At 33.4% G+C, this 16,247-nt stretch overlaps 2 protein-coding genes across 4 annotated transcripts in view; one reads left to right on the top strand and one right to left on the bottom strand.

The window, feature by feature from the left end:
• Positions 1-16,035, bottom strand: part of LOC133650116 (cytochrome c oxidase assembly factor 4 homolog, mitochondrial-like) — a 324,940-nt gene extending 308,905 nt beyond the window's left edge. For all 3 annotated transcript variants that reach the window (XR_009826185.1, XM_062046953.1, XM_062046952.1), the window contains exons 1-2: positions 15,903-16,035; positions 11,930-12,183 (exon numbers count right to left, since the gene is read on the bottom strand). Coding sequence is in view for 2 of the 3 variants with exons in the window: in XM_062046953.1 (XP_061902937.1) it covers positions 11,930-12,182 (253 nt within the window). In the remaining variant the exon portion in view is untranslated. The remainder of the gene's footprint in view (positions 1-11,929; positions 12,184-15,902) is intronic.
• On the top strand, positions 4,919-5,905 carry LOC133649496 (olfactory receptor 8G17-like). Its single transcript, XM_062046085.1, has one exon. It carries the CDS (start codon positions 4,919-4,921, stop codon positions 5,903-5,905), a length of 987 nt encoding a protein of 328 aa, XP_061902069.1.
• Positions 16,036-16,247: the final 212 nt, after the last annotated feature.

The raw sequence follows: 16,247 nt of genomic DNA, 5'->3' as shown, positions 1-16,247 counted from the left end.
GTATATGTTCAATATTCATGTTAAATACTAATGTTTATGTTCAATATTCATGTTAAATACTAATGTTTATGTTCAATATTCATGTTCAATACTAATGTTTATGTTCAATATTCATGTTAAATACTAATGTTTATGTTCAATATTCATGTTCAATACTAATGTTTATGTTCAATATTCATGTTAAATACTAATGTTAATGTTCAATATTCATGTTCAATACTAATGTTAATGTTCAATATTCATGTTCAATACTAATGTTTATGTTCAATATTCATGTTCAATACTAATGTTTATGTTCAATATTCATGTTAAATACTAATATTCATGTTCAATATTCATGTTAAATACCTATGTTTTTAATGTAAATACCAATGTTAATATTCAATATTCATGTTAAATACTTATGTTTATGTTCTAATATCATGTTGTTCCTCCTGGGCATGTCTAATATCATGTTGTTCCTCCTGGACATGTCTAATATCATGTTGTTCCTCCTGGACATGTCTAATATCATGTTGTTCCTCTTGGGCATGTCTAATATCATGTTGTTCCTCTTGGGCATGTCTAATATCTAATAGAATTAGTGGGCAGCCAAGGAGCAGCCTCCCAATGGTAAACTACTACTACTACTACTACTACTACTCCTACTACTACTACTACTCCTACTCCTCCTACTACTACTACTACTACTACTACTGCTCCTCCTACTACTATTACTACTCCTACTACTACTACTACTACTACTACGATATTAAAAAAGTTGATTAATTGATTAATCGAGCTTCCATTGATATTATTGTGCTACGATGAATCGTTCAAGTGTAACTAATACGACTTTATAACATCCGGACCGCAATAGGAAGGTAAAATGAGATACATAGAAGGTAAAAATGGTAAAGGGTCAAAAGAAGGTAAAATAAGGTAAATGAAGTGAATTAAAGGTGAAAGGTGGAAAATAAAGGAAATGGAAGATAAAATAAGGTTAACAGAGGGTAAAAGAAGGTACATTTAAAAAAGGTAAATACTAGAGGGTAAAAGAAGGTAAATGGGGTTAAGAAAGGTAAATGAAGGCAGAATTTAAAAGAAGGTACATCAAAAAAGGTAAATACTAGAGGGTAAAAGAAGGTATGTGGTAAAAAATATATTTTTTAAAAAGGTAGAATGTAAAAGAAGGTAAATAGAGGGTAAAAAGGTAAACATACGGTCAATAAAAGGTAAAAGAAGATAAATAGAAGGTAAAAAGAGGGTAAATGAAAGGTAAAAGAAGGTAAATAGAGGGGAAAAGAAGGTAAATAAAATGCAAAATAAGGTAGAGGATAAAATCAGGTAAAAAGAGGGTAATACAAGGTAAAAGAAGGTAAGTAAAGGGTAAAAAAGATAAAAGAAGGTAAATAGAGGGAAAATAAAACGTAAAATAAGGTAGAGGGTAAAAGCAGGTAAATAGAGGGTAACAAAAAGGTAAAAGAAGGGAGAGGGTTAAAGAAGGTAAATATACGGTAAATAAAAGGTAAAAGAAGATAAATAGAAGGTAAAAAGAGGGTGGGGAGTAACATGTAAATAGAAGGTAAAATAAGGTAAATAGAGGGAAAAAGAAGGTAAATAAAAAGGAAAATAAGGTAGAGGGTAAAAGAAGGTAAATAGAGGGTAAAAATGTAAATAGAGGGTAAATAAAAGCTAAAAGAAGGGAGAGGGTTAAAAAAGGTAAATAGAGAGTAAAAACGGTAAAAGAAGGGAGAAGGTTAAAGAAGGTATACAGAGGGTAAATTAAAGGTAAACAGAGGCTAAAAAAGGTAAAATAATGTAAATAAGAGGTACTGGAAAATAAGTTCAATAGAAGGTAAATAAAAGATCAAAGTTAAATAAAGGTAAAAGAAGATAAAACAAGGTAAAAGACGGCCAAAGAAGGTAAATAAAAGGTAAAATAATGTAAATAAAGGTTAAAAAAAAAGGAATACAGAAGGTAAAACAAGGTAAACAAATAAATACAAAAGGTTAAAAAAAAAGCAATATATAAGATAGAAGAAGGTAAATACAAGGTAAAATAATGTAAATAAAGGTTAAAAAAAAGGAATACAGAAGGTAAAGCAAGGTAAACAAATAAATATAAAGGTTAAAAAAAAGCAATATATAAGATAGAAGGTAAATACAAGGTAAACTAATATAAAGGTTAAAAAAAAGGAATATAATGGATAAAAGAAGGTAAAACAAGGTAAATAGGGTGTAATGAAGGTAAGTACAAAAATATTTGTTCATGTGAAATGTTTTCACTGAAATATGAATTGAGGCTATAAAGTGTGTTTTATCCCATGAATCAAACAAGCTAATCAATAGATTACTCAATTACCACAATAATCAATAGATTACTCAACTACTACAATAATCAATAGATTACTTAACTACCATAATAATCAATAGATTACTCCACTACTACAATAATCAATAGATTACTCCACACTACTACAATAATCAATAGATTACTCAACTACTACAATAATCAATAGATTACTCAACCACTACAATAATCAATAGATTACTCCACTACTACAATAATCAATAGATTACTCAACTACAACAATAATCAATAGATTACTCCACTACTACAATAATCAATAGATTACTCAACTACTACAATAATCAATAGATTACTCAACTACCACAATAATCAATAGATTACTCCACTACGACAATAATCAATAGATTACTCCACTACCACAATAATCAATAGATTAATCCACTACTACAATAATCAACAGATTACTTAACTACCATAATAATCAATAGATTACTCCACTACTACAATAATCAATAGATTACTCCACACTACTACAATATCAATAGATTACTCAACTACTACAATAATCAATAGATTACTCAACCACTACAATAATCAATAGATTATTCCACTACTACAATAATCAATAGATTACTCAACTACTACAATAATCAATAGATTACTCCACTACTACAATAATCAATAGATTACTCAACTACTACAATAATCAATAGATTACTCCACTACTACAATAATCAATAGATTACTCAACTACTACAATAATCAATAGATTACTCCACCACTACAATAATCAATAGATTACTCCACTACTACAATGATCAATAGTTAGTGTCGGAACAAGAACACTATTGATTTTTTATTAATAAATACATTTAAAAATATATATGTTTTGACTGTTGGGGCTTAATTTTTTATGTTGGCGAAAGAACACTATTGGTTTTGAATTAATGCTGTTCAGTAAGTCACAGTGTTAAAACAAGAACACTATTGGTTTAGAATGATTGCTGTTTAGTAAGTCACGGTGTTAAAAAACAAGAACACTATTGATTTTGAATTAATGATGTTCAGTAAGTCACGGTGTTAAAACAAGAATACTATTGGTTTTGAATTAATTGATACATTTAAAAATATATATATATTTTGATTGTTGGGGCTTAATTATTTATGTTGGAACAAGAACACTATTGGTTTTGAATGAATGCTGTTCAGTAAGTCACAGTGTTAAAACAAGAACACTATTGGTTTTGAATGAATGCTGTTCAGTAAGTCACAGTGTTAGAACAAGAACACTATTGGTTTTAAATTAATGCTGTTCAGAAAGTCACGGTGTTAAAACAAGAACACTATTGGTTTTGAATTAATTGATACATTTAAAAATATATATATTTTGACTGTTGGGGCTTAAATATTTATGTTGGAACAAGAACACTATTGGTTTTGAATGAAAGCTGTTCAGTAAGTCACGGTGTTAAAACAAGAACACTATTGGTTTTGAATTAATGATGTTCAGTAAGTCACGGTGTTAAAACAAGAACACTATTGGTTTTGAATGAATGCTGTTCAGAAAGTCACGGTGTTAAAACAAGAATACTATTGGTTTTGAATTAATTGATACATTTAAAAATATATATATTTTGACTGTTGGGGCTTAAATATTTATGTTGGAACAAGAACACTATTGGTTTTGAATGAAAGCTGTTCAGTAAGTCACGGCGTTAAAACAAGAACACTATTGGTTTTGAGTGAATGCTGTTCAGTAAGTCACGGTGTTAAAAAACAAGAACACTATTGGTTTTGAATGAATGCTGTTCAGTAAGTCATGGTGTTAAAACAAGAACACTATTGGTTTTGAATGAATGCTGTTCAGTAAGTCACAGTGTTAAAACAAGAACACTATTGGTTTTGAATGAATGCTGTTAGTAAGTCACGGTGTTAAAACAAGAACACTATTGGTTTTGAATGAATGCTGTTCAGTAAGTCACAATGTTAAAAAACAAGAACACTATTGGTTTTGAATGAATGCTGTTCAGTACGTCACGGTGTTAAAACAAGAACACTATTGGTTTTAAATTAATGCTGTTCAGAAAGTCACGGTGTTAAAACAAGAATACTATTGGTTTTGAATTAATTGATACATTTAAAAATATATATATTTTGACTGTTGGGGCTTAAATATTTATGTTGGAACAAGAACACTATTGATTTTGAATGAATGCTGTTCAGTAAGTCACGGTGTTAAAACAAGAATACTATTGGTTTTGAATTAATTGATACATTTAAAAATATATATATTTTGACTGTTGGGGCTTAAATATTTATGTTGGAACAAGAAAAGTACTGGTTTTGAGTGAATGCTGTTCAGTAAGTCACAATGTTAAAAAACAAGAACACTATTGGTTTTGAATGAATGCTGTTCAGAAAGTCACGATGTTAAAACAAGAACACTACTGGTTTTGAAGCCTGCTGGAGGGGTGAGAGGTCATGTTTGTGTTGTGCCAGCGGTCGCCATGGTGACGCGCCCCGGGAGCCTACATGTTGTTTGTTGCCCCCGAGTGGGCGTGGCCAAGAAGGAGCGGTCACAGGGAGGCCTCTTATTGGTCGGCGGGGCCACAGAATCCGGGGGACATGAGCTGGTTCAACCCCGCCGCCGACGAGAACGTGTCGCTGGTGCGCCCCGACTACTTCGTCATCAGCGGGCTGTCGGGCGTCCGCCACATCCAGCTGTACTACGTCTTCCTCTTCCTGCTCTACCTGCTCTCGCTGCTGGGCAACGGCGCCGTCATGGCCGTCATCTGCCTGGACCGCGGGCTGCGGACGCCCAAGTACGTGGCGGTCTTCAACCTGGCCCTGGTGGACGTGCTGGGCAGCTCGGCGCTGGTGCCCAAGCTGCTGGACATCTTCCTGCTGGGCCACCGCCGCATCGCGTACGGCGAGTGCCTGGCGTTCCTCTTCTTCTGCTACACCTCGCTGTGCATGCAGTCCTTCAACCTGCTGGCGCTGGCCTACGACCGCCTGCTGGCCATCACCTTCCCGCTGCACTACCCGGTGCGCATGACCCACCGCCGCATGCTGTCGCTCATCGCCGCCTCCTGGCTGCTGGCGGTGGTGCTGGTGCTGGCGGCGGCGGGCCTGCTGACGCGGCTGTCCTTCTGCCGCTCGCTGGTCATCAACAGCTACTTCTGCGACCACGGCCAGATCTACCGGCTGGCGTGCAACAGCCACTTCCCCAGCTACGTGGTCAGCTGCGTCTACCCCGTGGTGATCTTCTGGCTGCCGCTGGCCTTCATCCTGCTCAGCTACGTCTCCATCGGCTGCGCCCTGGCCAAGGTGGCGGCCGCGGCGGAGCGCCTGAAGGCCTTCAAGACCTGCGTGGCGCACCTGTCGCTGGTGGCCGTCTACTTCGTGCCGCTGCTCGTCACCTTCACGCTCATGGAGAACATCCACCCCCACGCCAGGATCATCAACCTGTCGCTCACCTCCGTCTTCCCGCCCGCCTTCAACCCCATCATCTACACGCTGCAGACGCAGGAGATCAAGGAGTCGCTCAAGAAGCTGCTCGCCGGACGCCGCAGGGGCAAGGTGGCCGCCGGCAGGCACGCCGCCGTCTGCTGAGCAAAATGTCGCTAGATTTTTACGCTTCGAAAAATGCCAGCGGAATTTTCCGATCCAAATTCTAACAGAGCTAACTTAATTTATGGGGTTCCATTTTGGGACACCTATCATCTATCTCTAAAGTATATCAAAGATTCATGTTTGCAGATGATAGCTTATGATTATTATCACATTCTAAAAAAGTTTTTAACTGTAAAATCTGACTTTTTTTTTTTTTAATCTGAAAAATATGCCAACTTGTATAAAAATCGAGATTTTACAGTAAAAACACTGCTAGCTCAGGAGTCAGAATTTTAGCGTAAAGTGACGATAGTTTTTACTACGAATTACTGTAAATTTAAAAACAATTCCACAGTTTGTTTTTTTACATTTAAATTCTGGCGACTGAGCTGCCAGTTTTTACTGTAAAATCGGAATTTTATCGTAAAAATTACTACGAATAACTGGAAATGTAAAAACGGTACCACTGTTAATTTTACGGTAAAATTCTGGCCACTGAACTCCCAGTTTTTATTTTCTGTAAAATAAATGGTCATTTTTACAGTGAATTACTGTCAATTTTTACCGTAAAATTACGATGTTTTTTACTCTGAATTACTGCGAATGGAAAAACTTTTATTTCTACCTTGCATATGTTTACGATTTGTCCAAATTCTTAACCAACAAAATGAAATAAATATGGCACTGAAAATGCTCTAAAATGGCTACATATGTATCTTTATGAAAAGACAACATTACATTTCTATTCATAATCCAAATTCTAACAGAGCTAACCTAATTTCGGGGGTTCCATTGTGGGACACCTATCATCTATCTCTAAAGTATATCAAAGATTCATGTTTGCAGATGATAGCTTATGATTATTATCACATTCTAAAATAGTTTTTAACTGTAAAATCTGACTTTTTTTTTTAAAAATCTGAAAAATATGCCAATTTGTATAAAAATCGAGATTTTACAGTAAAAACACTGGTAGCTCAGAGTCAGAATTTTATCGTAAAGTGATGATAGTTTTTACTACGAATTACAGTAAATTTAAAAACAATTCCACAGTTAGTTTTTTTACATTTAAATTCTGGCGACTGAGCTGCCAGTTTTTACTGTAAAATCAGAATTTTATCGTAAAAATTACTACGAATAATTGGAAATGTAAAAACCACTGTTAATTTTATGGTAAAATTCTGGCCACTGAACTCCCAGTTTTTGTTTCCAGTAAAATATATAGTCATTTTTACAGTGAATTACTGTCAATGTTTACCGTAAAAATACAGTGTTTTTTACTCTGAATTACCGCAAATGGAAAAACTTTTATTTCTACCTTGCATATGTTTATGATTTGTCCAAATTCTTAACCAACAAAATGAAATAAATATGGCACTGAAAATGCTCTAAAATGGCTACATATGTATCTTTATGAAAAGACAACATTACATTTCTATTCATAATCCAAATTCTAACAGAGCTCACCTAATTTCTGGGGTTCCATTTTGGGACACCTATCATCTATCTCTAAAGTATATCAAAGATTCATGTTTGCAGATGATAGCTTATGATTATTATCACATTCTAAAAAAGTTTTTAACTGTAAAATCTGACTTTTTTTTTTTAACACTATAATCGAAAATCCGAAAAATATGCCAACTTGTATAAAAATCGAGATTTTACAGTAAAAACACTGGTAGCTCAGGAGTCAGAATTTTATCGTAAAGTGACGATAGTTTTTACTATGAATTACTGTAAATTCCACAGTTGTTTTTACATTTAAATTCTGGCGACTGAGCTGCCAGTTTTTACTGTAAAATCAGAATTTTATCGTAAAAATTACTACGAATAATTGGAAATGTAAAAACGGTACCACTGTTAATTTTACGGTAAAATTCTGGCCACTGAACTCCCAGTTTTTGTTTCCAGTAAAATATATAGTCATTTTTACAGTGAATTACTGTCAATGTTTACCGTAAAAATACAGTGTTTTTTACTCTGAATTACCGCGAATGGAAAAACTTTTATTTCTACTTTGCATAAGTTTATGATTTGTCCAAATTCTTAACCAACAAAATGAAATAAATATGGCACTGAAAATGCTCTAAAATGGCTACATATGTATCTTTATGAAAAGACAACATTACATTTCTATTCATAATCCAAATTCCAACAGAGCTAACCTAATTTCTGGGGTTCCATTTTGGGACACCTATCATCTATCTCTAAAGTATATCAAAGATTCATGTTTGCAGATGATAGCTTATGATTATTATCACATTCTAAAAAAGTTTTTAACTGTAAAATCTGACTTTTTTTTTTTTTAACACTATAATCGAAAATCTGAAAAATATGCCAACTTGTATAAATATCGAGATTTCACAGTAAAAACACTGGTAGCTCAGGAGTCAGAATTTTATCGTAAAGTGACGATAGTTTTTACTATGAATTACTGTAAATTTCACAGTTGTTTTTTACCTTTAAATTCTGGCGACTGAGCGGACAGTTTTTACTGTAAAATCGGAATTTTATGGTAAAATGACTACGAATAACTGGAAATGTAAAAACGGTACCACTGTTAATTTTACGGTAAAATTCTGGCCACTGAACTCCCAGTTTTTATTTTCTGTAAAATAAATTGTCATTTTTACAGTGAATTACTGTCAATGTTTACCGTAAAATTACGGTATTTTTTACTCTGAATTACCGCGAATGGAAAAACTTTTATTTCTACTTTGCACATGTTTATGGATTTGTCCAAATTCTTAACCAACAAAATTAAATAAATATGGCACTGAAAATGCTCTAAAATGGCTACATATGTATCTTTATGAAAAGACAACATTACATTTCTATTCATAATCCAAATTCTAACAGAGCTAACCTAATTTCTGGGGTTCCATTTTGGGACACCTATCATCTATCTCTAAAGTATATCAAATATTCATGTTTGCAGATGATAGCTTATGATTATTAACACATTCTAAAATAGTTTTTAACTGTAAAATCTGACTTTTTTTTTTTTTAATCTGAAAAATATGCCAATTTGTATAAAAATCGAGATTTTACAGTAAAAACACTGCTAGCTCAGGAGTCAGAATTTTATCGTAAAGTGACAACAGTTTTTACTACGAATTACTGTAAATTTAAAAACAATTCCACAGTTTTTTTTTACCATTAAATTCTGGCGACTGAGCTGCCAGTTTTTACTGTAAAATCGGAATTTTATCGTAAAATGACTATGAATAACTGAAAATGTAAAAACAGTACCAATGTTAATTTTACGGTAAAATTCTGGCCACTGAACTCCCAGTTTTTGTTTCCAGTAAAATATATTGTCATTTTTACAGTGAATTACTGTCAATGTTTACCATAAAAATACGGTGTTTTTACTCTGAATTACTGCGAATGGAAAAACTTTTATTTCTACTTTGCATATGTTTATGATTTGTTCAAATTCTTAACCAACAAATTTAAATAAATATGGCACTGAAAATGCTCTAAAATGGCTACATATGTATCTTTATGAAAAGACAACATTACATTTCTATTCATAATCCAAATTCTAACAGAGCTAACCTAATTTCTGTGGTTCCATTTCGGGACACCTATCATCTATCTCTAAAGTATATCAAAGATTCATGTTTGCAGATGATACCTTATGATTATTATCACATTCTAAAAAAGTTTTTAACTGTAAAATCTGACTTTTTTTTTTTTAATCTGAAAAATATGCCAACTTGTATAAAAATCGAGATTTTACAGTAAAAACACTGGTAGCTCAGGAGTCAGAATTTTATCGTAAAGTGATGATAGTTTTTACTACTAATTACAGTAAATTTAAAAACAATTCCACAGTTTGTTTTTTTACATTTAAATTCTGGCGACTGAGCTGCCAGTTTTTACTGTAAAATCAGAATTTTATCGTAAAAATTACTACGAATAACTGGAAATGTAAAAACGGTACCACTGTTAATTTTACGGTAAAATTCTGGCCACTGAACTCCCAGTTTTTGTTTCCAGTAAAATATATAGTCATTTTTACAGTGAATTACTGTCAATGTTTACCGTAAAATTACGGTGTTTTTTACTCTGAATTACCGTGAATGGAAAAACTTTTATTTCTACTTTGCATATGTTTATGATTTGTCCAAATTCTTAACCAACAAAATGAAATAAATATGGCACTGAAAATGCTCTAAAATGGCTACATATGTATCTTTATGAAAAGACAACATTACATTTCTATTCATAATCCAAATTCTAACAGAGTTAACCTAATTTCTGGGGTTCCATTTTGGGACACCTATCATCTATCTCTAAAATATATCAAATATTTATGTTTACAGATGATAGCTTATGATTATTATCACATCCTAATATTGACTCCTTGATAAGACAAAAATGTTTTTACTGTAAAATCAGACTTTTTAAAAAAAACTATAAACAAAAATCCGAAAAATATGCCAACTTGTATAAAAATCGAGATTTTACAGTAAAAACACTGCTAGCTCAGGAGTCCGAATTTTATCGTAAAGTGACGATAGTTTTTACTATGAATTACTGTAAATTTCACAGTTGTTTTTTACGTTTAAATTCTGGCGACTGAGCGGCCAGTTTTTACTGTAAAATCGGAATTTTATGGTAAAATGACTATGAATAACTGGAAATGTAAAAACGGTACAACTGTTAATTTTACGGTAAGATTCTGGCCACTGAACTCCCTGTTTTTATTTTCTGTAAAATAAATTGTCATTTTTACAGGGAATTACTGTCAATGTTTACCGTAAAAATACAGTGTTTTTTACTCTGAATTACCGCGAATGGAAAAACTTTTATTTCTACTTTGCATATGTTTATGATTTGTCCAAATTCTTAACCAACAAAATGAAATAAGTATGGCACTGAAAATGCTCTAAAATGGCAACATATGTATCTTTATGAAAAGACAACATTACATTTCTATTCATAATCCAAATTCTAACAGAGCTAACCTAATTTCTGGGGTTCCATTTTGGGACACCTATCATCTATCTCTAAAGTATATCAAATATTCATGTTTGCAGATGATAGCTTATGATTATTATCACATTCTAAAAAAGTTTTTAACTGTAAAATCTGACTTTTTCTTTTTTTAACACTATAATCGAAAATCTGAAAAATATGCCAACTTGTATAAAAATCGAGATTTTACAGTAAAAACACTGCTAGCTCAGGAGTCAGAATTTTAGCGGTATGTGACGATAGTTTTTACTATGAATTACTGTAAATTTCACAGTTTTTTTTACGTTTAAATTCTGGCGACTGAGCTGCCAGTTTTTACTGTAAAATCGGAATTTTATGGTAAAATGACTAGGAATAACTGGAAATGTAAAAACGGTACCACTGTTAATTTTACGGTAAGATTCTGGCCACTGAACTCACTGTTTTTATTTTCTGTAAAATAAATGGTCATTTTTACAGTGAATTACTGTCAATGTTAACCGTAAAATTACGGTGTTTTTTACTCTGAATTACCGCGAATGGAAAAACTTGTATTTCTACTTTGCATATGTTTATGATTTGTCCAAATTCTTAACCAACAAAATGAAATAAATATGGCACTGAAAATGCTCTAAAATGGCTACATATGTATCTTTATGAAAAGACAACATTACATTTCTATTCATAATCCAAATCCTAACAGAGCTAACCTAATTTCTGGGGTTCCATTTTGGGACACCTATCATCTATCTCTAAAGTATATCAAATATTCATGTTTGCGGATGATAGCTTATGATTATTATCACATCCTAATATTGACTCCTTGACAGGACAAGCAGATGAAGAACTGTCTCTTATTTCGGGATGCTTTCAAAACTAACTATGATTTTTTTAATAGGAAAAAGAAAAGGTACAACAAAATAGGCTTGAAATGAGAGACTGCGGTGCGACTTTGATTGGCTGTTGTGCGTCGCCAAGACAACCAGCACCAGCCTGGATGATACGGTAGTTTATTGTGGCGACGCAGCGTGAAACGGTTCAAGCAAGTAAGAAACACACCTCCAGAGCCGGGCGTGGTCTCCGTGCTCGCCGGCCGCCGCCTCAGTTCCTCCGCGCGCGTCTGCTGGTAGTCCAGCATGCAGGCCTTGAAGGCGCGCACGTGGTCCTGACACGCCCGCCAGTCCTGACGCTCGGCCATGCACTCCTGCACGGCGTAGTGCAGCTCGGCGCAGCCCGTGCGGGAGATCATGCGGTCCACGGGGTCGTCCTCGCCGTCCTCGCCCCTCCCGCTGCGCTCGTGGGGAGACGCCATTCTGCGCACAGGAACGACACCATACGTGACCGTGGGAAACGCCTGCCCTCTAAACACCTTGTTTGTTTTTTAAGCGCCATGATTTACAAAAAGTGTGAAACAGGAAGTGAGGCCTAGGTAGGTTAGTCCCAGATTTGAAGAATTTGGGAGTTCCACAGGTTAAATCAAACTTAACATATATCATTTCAATTAAAAAAGTATGTGCATAGTAACTATATGTCAGGTTCAAACACCGATGACATCTATTAGACAAGACAGGATTCAATTTAGCTCATGAGGAGAAACGTCTGGGGCTGCACACTCGCACAGTCCCCCACCACGCTCTGAGGAGGGAGCTCCACGCCTCCACATTTATTTGGGCATTTCCTGATTACATGGCTGCAGCTGTTTTTAAGGGGAGGGGAGGTCATAAACGGCTGCCGCACTCGGTCATAAACAGTTTAAAGAAAAGGTGCCCAAAGCGAGGTCAGGTCTGCTCCCTCTCTGCTTTGTAGATCTCCGGTCATCACAAGGTCTTCCTGTGGCTGGCCAATAGATCAAAGAAACCAACACCTCCACGTCGCATCCCGTCGCACACAGTGGAGGTTTACAAGCGTTTTGCTCGATAAGAACAAAGACATCTTTTGTCTTCTCGCAGGGCAGCCTGAACTAGGAAAACAAGTTGTGTGATAAATTATATAAAATTATTCTGACACTATATGTATATATATATAACTATGAGTACGCTTTATTATAATAATATAATGGTTATATGATTAATATAATTGGTTATTAAGAGTATGTGAAAAATTGACTCCTACCTTGTTTACTTTCCTCCTTAAAGTTTTTCAATCAATCAGAAATATCAAGTAGCTAAAATTTTTCCCATCATCCCTTGTAATGGGTGTAGTTTAGTGTTTTTATGCTGATTGGACTTTTTTTTTTTTTAATAATATCCACAAAGTTCAATGAGCAGGTTGTGTTGTGTGTGTGACCATGTTTGTCGAATTTTTGCACAGGTTGAATCCCCCCCCCCCCACCATGACTAAGGAAGGTTGTTTGGGTTGGGTCATATAAGTCAATGCTGTGCACATATTTTTTTTATGTATTCTTGTGATGTACCAGGTAAATACTCTCACATTTACATGTCAAATGTTCATTAATATGTTATGCCCCTTTTAAATGAACAACATTTACAAATGTACTAAGTACTGTATATGTAAACATATTTATAAATATATTTAATAGCCGTTTATTTTTTCAGTTTGCAAGCATTCAGGAAGAAACATTTTTGGTCTGGAGGTTAATTTGTGTCTTTATTATGGAAGCTTTGTGTGGACACTGATTTAATATAACGGAATTTTGTGAACTGATTTTTATTTTTATTTTTTAAATCAAATAATGCTGACAATTTTGTTGAATAAAAATTTGTGAGCGAAATTTTGGGTTTAAAAATTCAGTTTGTCAAGATACAGTGTTTTATAATTCAGTGTGTAAAAAATTAAAAAATTAAAATATCAGCGCATATTAATTTGTTGCTTCAAAACTCAAGACCCACTTCCGGTAAATTAATAGAATAGAATAGAATAGAATAGAATAGAATAGAAAGTACTTTATTGATCCCTGGGGGAAATTCAGCACCACAGTTCGCTCACAATAGACAATAAACACTTGGGTATTTTTTACATGTGAATAATATAAATACAGTCTATTATACAGCATTATTCACATGTGAATAATATAAATACAGTCTATTATACAGCATTATTCACATGTGAATAACATAAATACAATCTATTATACAGCATTATTCACATGTGAATAATATAAATACAGTCTATTATACAGCATTATTCACATGTGAATAACTAAATACAATCTATTATACAGCATTATTCACATGTGAATAACATAAATACAGTCTATTATACAGCATTATTCACATGTGAATAACTAAATACAATCTATTATACAGCATTATTCACATGTGAATATCATAAATAAAGTCTATTATACAGCATTATTCACATGTGAATAACATAAATACAGTCTATTATACAGCATTATTCACATGTGAATAATATAAATACAGTCTATTATACAGCATTATTCACATGTGAATAACATAAATACAGTCTATTATACAGCATTATTCACATGTGAATAATATAAATACAGTCTATTATACAGCATTATTCACATGTGAATAATATAAAAAAAAGTCTATTATACAGCATTATTCACATGTGAATAATATAAATACAGTCTATTATACAGCATTATTCACATGTGAATAATATAATTACATTATACATTTACAGTACATGTACAGTCAAAAGGAACATATGCATTATACAGTCTGATGGCTGTCGGATTGAAGGACAAAGATAAATAAATAAATAAATAAATAAATAAAATAAAGACTGAATCGATCCAAATTTGGTATTTTTATAAATGACTGTAACATAGAAATGTTTGTCAACATTATTATGCCCCAGGCAAACATTTTTCTACATAAATGTCGATTTATGAAATTAAGGCCGACATTTTCTAACTGGCTTAATGGTTTACAATTATCAATCAAATCTTGGAGAATGATTAAGAGTACAAAAGCCCTTAAATTGATATCTTTCTTAAAAACCTTTAAAGTGATTTAGGTAGCCCTTTGCCCTTTTTATTTATTTATTATTATTATTATTTATTAATATTTAATAATCTATCTGTATTTGACTTTGTTTTCTTTCCTTGTTGTTGAAAGTGCATTGACTGTTGTGTGAATTACAAATGTATGTTTGTTGTTCAATTAAAAATAGAAATAAATAAAATACTAACTCAAATATAAATTTTAAAAAAAAAAAGACTGAATCGATCCAAATTTGGTATTTTTATAAACGACTGTAACATAGAAATGTTTGTCAACATTATTATGCTACAGGCAAAAAATGTTCTACATAAATGTCGATTTATGAAAGTAAGGCCTACATTTTCTAATTTAATTTACAATTATCAATCAAATCTTGGAGCATGATTAAGAGTACAAAAGCCCTTAAATTGATATCTTTCTTAAAAACATTTAAAGTGATTTAGCTAGCCCTTTGTCTTTTTTTATTTATTTTTTAATTATTATTATTTATTAATATTAAATACTCTCTGTTTTCTTTACTTGTTGTTGAAAGTGCCTTGACTGTTGTGTGAATTATAAACGTATGTTTGTTGTTCAATTAAATAAAAAATTTAAAAAAATAATAAATTACTAACTCAAATATATAGAACCAGCCAATGAGGTGGCGAGTTTGAAGTCACGTGACACATTCTACATAGAGGCAGCACATTGAAACGCAAAACATTTCGTTATATAAACTCAGTCTGTGTCAAAAAAAAGCTTTTATAATAAAGACACAAATTCACCTCCACAGTTTGGACACGTCTGGTGTAAAAACGGAATAGCCAACCTTGGAATAATTTCATTTATTTGACTTTTAAAGGAGCAAATATAAATGTATATGCATATTTTGTATTTATTTATTTTTAATCCACATTTACAAGGCTTTGGGTGTACATCTAATACACATAATTACTCATCTATTTTAGTAATTCATGTTTATATTAAATATATATATTGTGATAGTAAGTATTAGTAACGTCAAAGTAGAGTGAGTGTTCCCGTTCGTGGTGTGACCTTATCTATGCTAGCTACTTGTTTTCCGACACAATTGGTTCATTTATTAATGGTTTTCATACCTGTAGATGTTGTTATTGTTTTTATATGCTCCGTGTGTCCAGTCGCCGAAGATAAGTTTAAGATAAGTCACATTAAAAAAACCAGACTCGAAAAAGAGTTGCTGTAGTTCCGGGCAGAGGGGGGAAACATTTAGGCGACGGACCGTCATGTCACACAGAAATAGTTCCACAGACATGTTCTAAGGGTACGCAGCATGGCGCGCTACTGCCTACTGGCGCTGACGAGACGCGGGGCCGCCATCTTGGAGTGGTGATCCGCTCCACTCAGTGCAATTCATTTGGCAGGAGCAATGAACTAATTCATCTTACCTCACTGAATACCACTGATTTTCACACGCACTTTTT

Source organism: Entelurus aequoreus, linkage group LG05 (assembly GCF_033978785.1).
Source record: "Entelurus aequoreus isolate RoL-2023_Sb linkage group LG05, RoL_Eaeq_v1.1, whole genome shotgun sequence".
NCBI classification, from domain to species: Eukaryota; Metazoa; Chordata; class Actinopteri; order Syngnathiformes; family Syngnathidae; genus Entelurus; species Entelurus aequoreus.
Note: the sequence above shows the minus strand (reverse complement) of the source record. Positions and strands in the feature narration are given on the sequence as shown.